Here is an 8727-nt window from a genome sequence, read left to right on the forward strand (position 1 = left end):
CACTACAGAACAAGTCCAATTGGGTATTGGGGTAAGGGTTCAACTGTAGGTTGGTAAGGTACTTGGATTCCTTTACTTGTAACCGCTTATTGTGATAATAGTGGAGTTTTAGGAGTGGTGACCTGAAAATCACCCGGTGGGGTTTTTGCCATTAGGTTTTCCTCATTCGTAAACAGATCACCGTGCCTTTTATTTTCCACTGCATATTTAGTTTATTGGTGATTTGTTTGTGTTACCACGCATTTGCATGATAAATTGATTAATTAATAACTTAGCTAATTAATTAATTAATTTCTATCACAAGGGGTCATTCAGTTTGTGGCCTATCAGAGATCACAACAGAAAGCTGCAGATTGGGAATAGAACAACCCTAAGATCGAAAAAAAAGAATTGAAACCCTAAGATTAAAGATTTCAATTTCAATTATGAACAGGAGAATCAAGATCAAGATTTCAACACACTAAAGAAATCAAGACCTAGAAGATGATGATCTTAATGCAAGAATCAACAGAAACACAATGAAGTAAATTTCTAGTTGATCTGAAAGAAGCACTAGGAAATCAAGAAAGAACATAATTGAACTAGGAAGGATTAGAGAATACCAGATTGGAATGATCTCTGAACTAGTTCAACTCTGATACCATATTGAATCACATACAAGCTTCAAAGGTTCATCAATGGAGGAATGTAAACACACACAGAGAGATAAAACGATATGAAACTTGTAAAATGAATTCATTGAATAAACTTATCATACTTTGTTCTTTATATAGTGAGAACAAAGGCGGAAAAAAGAAACACAAAAATGACTAACCAACTATCCAATACAAACTGTACACATGGAGTGGACCTGTAACTAACTAATTAACCTGTACAATATAAACGACAGCCATTTATCACTAACTATGCTATGCTACTGTAGTTTACTCCTACATGTACAAAACTACAACAGATACAATCGCTGATATGTACAACCTATACAATCACTCAATACAAGACACTACCAAAATGTTACATTTGTTCATAAGTTGTGAACCTAGCACTATGGACTCAACTAAAATTTGTTAGAAGTAAATGGTTAAATAATTAAATTTATCATATCTTAAAATTTAAATTTTTAGAATAATCGGTGATTTGACAAATTTCTATTATTTTGTATATATAATCTAACGGTCAATAAGTTCCAACCCCAATTGAAACTTTTAGGCTATTTGAGAAACCCTTAATCAAATGACATATCTAATTAGCCCCCAACATGCTTACCGTTATTACAATGAACCTTCGTATGTTGATTTCATCTTTAATTGGTTTATATGAATCTTAGGGTTTTTTTTTTTTTTTTTCCTCTTCAATTCTTAAATCAATGGCAAAAAGAGACTTCTAATTGCTAAATAAATTTTAACAGGATTTGTTAAACTTTTTTTCAATCGTTTTGGGTTCATGGGTAGACCTATAGTAAGGCTAGGGGCCCAAAATTTAAAAAAAAAAATTCTTTTATATTATGTATAAGTATTAAAAATTTCAAATATTCAGCTACAAAAATAGAAGTTAGCCCCTTCAAGATGTTTGAGTTAGTCTAATAATGCTCTTAAAAACTAATATAATTTGTCAATCGGATTAGTAGTTATAGAGACAATGTAGTTTTTGTTTTTTCAAATTTGTTTTTTGTACAAGTTTAATATCAAACTAAACAATTTTTATATACTTATTGGAGTTTAAAAGATGATAAGTTCCCCTAAAAAAATTATCTTGCAAATATATATATGTGAAAGTTGTTAATTTTATATATAATATATTTATAAATTATGACCTAATCTAGTATCAAAATATTAATGTTTATATATGTATATATATATATATATATATATACGTTTTTGCATGAGTATAATAGTTTATCTTAACTCGTGGCTACTATATTAGTACCAAAATTTAGCCCCCAACAAAAAATCCTAAGTCCACTCTTGTTTAGTTGGGTATAACATAATGTTAGTCTAAATTAGTTAGAGGGTGTTTGGATTGGGTTGTTTTGAGTTATATAACTCAAAATTGATAACTAAAAACTCAAATTTTGTGGGCCCCACTGAGTGAAATTTTGTTTGGCTTTGTTTTTAGTCTTTGCTTCCAAAACTTGTTTCTCAAAATTTTGAGATATAAGAATGAAAACTGAGAACAGGTTTACTAGTGTTTTCAGTTTTTAAAAATTGAGTTTGATGGCATTTTGGTTATTAGTTTCAACTATGTGGGACCTGGTGCAATGTGTCGTCACATCACCTTCAGACCGTTGGAACTCTCTCTTTTTTTGGCTTCTCCCTGGCTTAAGCAATGAGTTTTACACTACCTTTTCCCTCATTCTTTGCTCTCTTCAGGGTAGAGGAAGAAGAGCAAATCTCGTCCACCATAGCCCATAAAACAGAGAAGGAAAAGGAACTCACCAGCAGAAATCAAGTTAGCTGTTTGCAGCCGATGGGTCTTCGAGATATGGAGGCAAAAGTGTAGAAAAGGAAAAGGAAAAGGAAAAAACCATAAAACCTTGTTCTAACATTCGGTGTGTGTGTGGAGATAGGAAGACAAAATAGTATTTTGGGTGAAAGGAGAGAGAAGAGGACACGCACGAGAGAAAATTGCTCTTCTAACCTGTGCATGCCGTGGGCTTCACCAAAAAGTGAAAAAAGTTAAGTACTGAGATGTGGGGCACGGTTTTGAGATATTGGAGCTAAACAAAAATTTTCAGTTTTGGATTTTTTGTAAGATAGAGTTTTGAGAAATGAGTGATAATTTTGAGTTATGTGTTTTGAGTAATAATTTTTGAGATACTCCCAATCCAAACACCCTCTTAATTTTTCTTCTCAAATGAATAGAAGAGAATGACTTTCATGTGTGTGGAGTCAAAAGACATTTCGTTGGAGAAAGGAGAGTCATGGGCCAAATTTTGGCTACGTACCCCACACACATAGATTGGTTTTGACACATTAAATTCCAGTCATTACTCATTATATATCTTGTCTAATACTGTGGGTTGTCTCTGTCTGTGGGTCATAACAGAATGTTCAGCCTAAAAATTTCCATACACTCCACTAGCCTCACTAACCATTGGGGGTTTGAAAACTTTGAATAACATTGGGTAAAAAGTAAAAACCAATAATAATAAAAATGCGTTTAGAAACAATTACACTTTAATCACCATTTTCTTTCCTTTAGGTGAATTTTACCTTCTTTTTTTCTTTTCTTTTCTTTTTTACCACCTAACTTAGTAGCAGCATAACAAATTAAATCTCAAGATTACAAAAGATAACAAATTTTAATTTTGAAATTTAATATAGTAATAAACCAAACCTCAAAGGATTTAAGTGAAACTGCATTATGTTTAAGCCTTTAAGGTTTAAGATAGACGCTTATAATTTGTTAAATTTAACTTAGGTCCAGTATTCTAGTATAGATTCGTCAAGATGATAACACATATTCATTTTTAGTCACATGTTATTGCCTTGATAGGGGTCCAATGTACTTGAGATTGAGACCAAACTTTGTCCTAATTTATTATAATAATAAAAACTTAGGTTTAATTTAATAATTTTAAAAACATAATATTTAAAGTTCAAGGAATTCTTGATCCTTTGAGTCGGCTAGGCAGCTGGAAAGTGAAGCATCTGAAAAAGAGACTACAATAGAGTTGCACATAAACTTGCTCATAACGCCAAAAGGCCAAAGCCGCTGGAACATCCTAGCAGTGGAAAAGAATGGAGCCCCTAATGCTACAGCAACTTCTACTAGTTGATAAGGCAAAGTGTTAATTTGTACACTCTTTACTACTATTCTCTGTTATAATCCAATTTCAGATTAATGAAAACATAATCTTGAGTTTGAGATGCGTGTTTTGAGCGTTTTTCAATGGGTGCATTTTTTTAGTAGGTCTATGTATATTGTTCATGAGATCCGTAGGTACGGAAAAATACAAATCTAACTTTAAAATTAAGTCCCTCAGTATTATTTACAAATTTAAAAATTATTTTGCTACAATATTTTTAATTTTTAACCATAAACAATACCTAAATAGATCCCAAGTTTCATCTTAGAAAAAAAAAAAACACGACGAAGCAATAAAAATATACCAAAAAGAAAGTACAAAAAATCTGAGAGGAGAAACAAAATTGAAAATTCACACAATGTCCAAAAACAACTATGATTTATCATTTATCATTTATATTTAGCAGTAATAATATTAAAATAACTATTTCCAACCCTCCAAAACAAAAAAACAGCACGAGTTGAATTTGAATTTATCATGGTACGTCACAACCACGACGCGAAAACCCGAGACGAGATCTGTCTCTATCAAACTCCAACAAAAAACCTTGTTGCATTAGATTCCCTATCACTGAAAACCCGGTCTCCGAGTTCACGGGTTGAATCGCCAGGCACATGACTCGTTCCTCAGTTTCTATAAAGTAATTCCTCGGAGGCGGCGAAAACACCGAGTTCCCAACGAGTTCAAACTTCAGCCTCGGCAAACTCGCTCCCTTTACCAACTTCGACTCGTTCACGCACAGCTCAAACCCCGGAGTTGGACTCGGAACTGTTAGCTCCCTCACTCGCCGTCTAATCGCCGTTACAACTTCACGGTGAGCTTGCTCCGCTAAAAACGTCAACGTCGTACCGGAATCAATAACTGTCCCGCCGTTACCGTTGTCGTTGATGGACCAAACGGAAGGGTGAATCCGTAATTTCGCGCCGTTGACGGACACGCTTTTGATACCAATGTAGTAAAACGACGGGGAGAGAGGGTTTACCACTAACGGCGTGAACTTCATTTTGTTGGAAACGACATTGTCGTTTTGAGCTTCGGCACCGATGGTTAAGTAACTTGTGGGTGGTGGAGAGAGAGTGTAATCCTTGAGACAGTAAGAGAACTTGTTCCCAAAATGACGACCCAATTGGGAGGTAAACGAAATGGGTCCTCTGCCTAGACCCATGACTCCCTGGGCCGAATTGAATCCAGCACCCGAGACCCGAAACCCGCACCCGAATGACAGTGTGAGGTTAGTGTGTTTGTGTTTGGAGTGAAACGATGCCGTTTCGGTGGAGAAGAAGCCGGAGGAAGAAGAGGAGTCAGCGTAGGAGTAGTTGAAGAGACATGGGGTGTGGAGGGTGGAGCGGTTGTTGCAATGTGAGTTTGGGGGGTTGGGGACGAGTTTACAGGAAGGGTGGAAGCAATGGTGGGGTTTGAAAGAGGCAGAGAGGCGTGGAAAGAAGATGGGGTTGTGGGGGTTGTGGTGGGTGGAGGCGGAGCAGTGGGTCCAGATGAGGTCGGAGGCTGTGTCAGCGATGAGGAGGAGGGGTTGAGGAGGGGTGCCGAGGAGGAGGGAGATGAAGTATTGGCCGGAGCCGGAGGAGGCTCCGGAGATGATGGGGGAGGTGAGGTGGTGGTGGAGATGAGAGAGGCGGAGGGAGTCGCGGAGGAGGGATTGGGATGGGGAAGGTGGTGGGGTTTTGTGGAGTAATGGGAGTTTTAGGTAGTAGTGTTTTGTGGTGGTGTTTTGGGAGGTGGAGAGGTGTGTAAGAGTGAAGAGGAAGAGGAGGCGGAGTAGGAGGAGGAGGGAGAGTGGGGAGAGTGACACCATTGTTGAGTGAGAGAGAGAGAGATGATGGAAGTAAAGAAGAGAGAGGGAGAGAGTATGAAAAGGTTAAGGGACTACAGGAATGGCTAGATGGTGTGTTGGTGTCTTGACTGAAGTTTCTTTACGTACGTGAAACAGTGAAAGTATATATATATATATATATATATATTTATGCTTGCTGCTTCCCAAGTTGCTAAACAATTTCTACAAAACAAATATTATTTGGTTTGATCAGGCTAAGAAAAATGCTTTCTGTCCCAAAAAACAAAATAATAAAAATTTGCTACAACTATATAGAGTAACAATATTACCCTTCTAAAAGATTCTGTTTATTTTATATTAAAATTTTATTTTTCTATTTTATATAATTTTTTTTTATAAAACACCCATATCAGTTTATATATTTTACAAGATATTTCAATAAAATATTCTTTTTTCATCAATTTTTTATTATTTTCCCTAATGGTCATATTTTTTAGTGGCTCGGCCAATGGAGTTGCTTGTGGTGGAGGTCCGATGGTCGAACCACCGAAATAGTGTTTCCGACAACCGTCGTTAGATCGATGTCTTCGCCCACTGTGCCGCCAAAACTGGTGGCCAGACCACCAAAATAGTAGTTTCGGTAACAACTGACAAATCGGTGTCTTCGACCGTCATACTGCCATCAATGAAATATTTCGATGTGTCATTTCAAGTCTACGCATTGGGGGGAGAGAGAGAGAGAGAGATATATATATATATATATATGTATGTATTATTTACTATTAGTATGATTTTAGTCTTTTTTAAAAAGGCATTGATCTGAATTAAAAATTTTAATATAGACTTTAATAAAATTCCAAATAAAATCATGCTTTGTTTGAAAAAAAAAAAAATCAATTATAATTCTTTTATAATTAAATTATATTGTAGAGATATTTACAAGCAAGGAAGCTTCAAGGAAGCTTCCCTTTCCCTCACCTTTAACCCCCACCACTAAAACATTCTGACCCCTTTTTTTGTTTTTTGTTTTTTTGTTTTTTTTTTTTTTAATCTTACAAAATCAAATCTTCTCTCTACTTCCACAGTCTTTTCTCCTCACTTTTTATTTTTTGATCTTTTCCTTTGTTGTAGCTCTCAAGCACTTGTTTCTCTCTTCTCTAATGGCAGAAGTAAGCTCTCCATGGTAGTGGTGACGATGGCTTCAATTTAAGTTTGGGTTTGGGTTGATGGGTTTTTTGTTGAAAGTTTAATTTTGGGTTCTAAGTTGTTGAGTTTTCCATTGAAGGTTTAATTTTGGGTTTGGTTTGATTTTTCTTTGTTTTTGGTTGATTTTGTGATTGGAATGTCATGGGTTGTGATGGGTTGTGGTGGTGGTGATTGAGTGGTGGTTAGGCGGTGTTGAGAGTATGTGAAGGAAGAGAGATTGATGAGAGGAGGTGAGAGAAAAAATTAATAAAATAGTAATATATACATCTACAGTAATCATGCAAATATGCACGGTTACTGTAGCAAATATGTATATTTACACAACAATAGCCGAACTAATGCGGAGTAGATTTAGGAAATATTGTATAAATTTTGCATCTTTATCTATTTTGCACAATTTTACACCCACTAATGTGAGTGCTCTTACAATTTAATTGTAAAAATTTAAGAAATTAGATTCAATAAAGACGGGGTATGAACCCTTTAGTTTACACTAGCCAATAAAGACATGCCATATTTATTGTAAAATCAATACATTCTAATGCACTTAATAACATCTCAATAGACCAAAAGAAAATCTATTTCACATTTTTCCTAAAGTCTCACTCCCTCCTCAGCTCCTACCTCTCTAGCCACAATCCTCTCTGGGCCTCCGTTTGCCACTGCACTACCTCGCCGGGCCTACTTTCGTTGCCACACTACCTCGCCAAACCTAGGTGATTTGCTCTTGTTCTCAATATTGATGGGACCTACTACCGCCAACCACAACTCTCTTACTTTTTCCTTATTTTATTTGTTTCATTAGTTTTGTGATGTAGTAAAATCTAGTTTTCCATTACTAACACATCATTTGCTTCTAACAGGGTAAAGTCAATTGTCCATTCTACCTCAAAACTGGCAGTGACTATTTGCCTATTTATGCACAATTGGTTTTTTTTTTCTTTTTTTTTTGGGGATATATATGTCCAATTGACTTAAGAATTAGTATGGGATAACAATTGAGTTTTATCCATTAATTGTTAGAGCAAGTGTTCTACAGTATATCAGGTTTATTACTTTTCTTTTTTCTTTGATAATTTTGTTATGAGCCTAAAAATTTCCAATTAGATTTTGGCTTTGTATAAAACTGGTTTGTGAAATTGGGGAAGTTTATTATGTTTTAGATTTTGGTTTTGTAATTGAACAAATCTTGAATGTCTCTTCAATTATTCTTATGAATTTTTTTTCTTTTTTTCTTTTTTCTAGGTTATATTGAAATATAGCAATACCAAAACCGTGAAGATATCAAATATAGCAATGGCTAAATCAATCAAAATATAGCAAAACCACCTAGGTCCGGTGAGGTAGTGCAGCGACAAACAGAGGCCTGGCGAGGATTGTGGCTGGGGAGGCAAAAGCTGAGGAGGGAGTGAGATTTAGGGAAATTATGAAATAGGTTTTCTTTTGGTTTGTTGAGATGTTATTAGGTGTATTAAGATTGACTGATTTTACAATGAGTTTAACTAAAAGTCTAATGTAGCATGTTCTTATTGGCTGGTGTAAACCAAAAGGTTTACACCCCGTCCTTATTGAATTTAATCTCAAAATTTAATAATTTTGCTTGACATTAGGTTAATAACAAATAATAAAAAAAGTATCTTTATTTAAAATAAGTACTATATGCTTCAAATTAAATATTACAAATCTAACCATGTATCCAATGTAACTTTTTATACACTATTTAATTAAAAAAATAAAATATAAATCACAAAATTGATATTTTATAATCCCCATTTCACATAACAGAGTGGAGGTAACATCAATTTTTTTTAAATGACTATAAGTAGAGAATACATATAAGTATAATAGAAATGATATGCATAATGTTAGAATTACAATTCCATATAAAAAAAAAAAAATGTTAGGATTACAACATTTTTCATGA

The 8727-nt window shown here is 34.8% G+C and overlaps 1 protein-coding gene across 1 annotated transcript; it reads right to left on the minus strand.

Annotated features, from left to right (window-relative positions):
• Positions 1 to 4166: 4166 nt before the first annotated feature.
• LOC115976189 (aspartic proteinase nepenthesin-1) lies at positions 4167 to 5718 on the minus strand. The gene has a single exon (XM_031097728.1). It carries the CDS (start codon positions 5616 to 5618, stop codon positions 4281 to 4283), a length of 1338 nt encoding a protein of 445 aa, XP_030953588.1. The 5' UTR covers positions 5619 to 5718; the 3' UTR covers positions 4167 to 4280.
• Between the last annotated feature and the right edge of the window lie 3009 nt (positions 5719 to 8727).

The sequence above is a fragment of the Quercus lobata genome, chromosome 1 (assembly GCF_001633185.2).
Source record: "Quercus lobata isolate SW786 chromosome 1, ValleyOak3.0 Primary Assembly, whole genome shotgun sequence".
Taxonomy (NCBI): domain Eukaryota; kingdom Viridiplantae; phylum Streptophyta; class Magnoliopsida; order Fagales; family Fagaceae; genus Quercus; species Quercus lobata.

What these genes read in the sequence shown, in the direction of transcription:
- LOC115976189 (XM_031097728.1), bottom strand. Translation starts at nt 5,618, where the DNA reads ATGGTGTCACTCTCCCCACTCTCCCTCCTCCTCCTACTCCGCCTCCTC.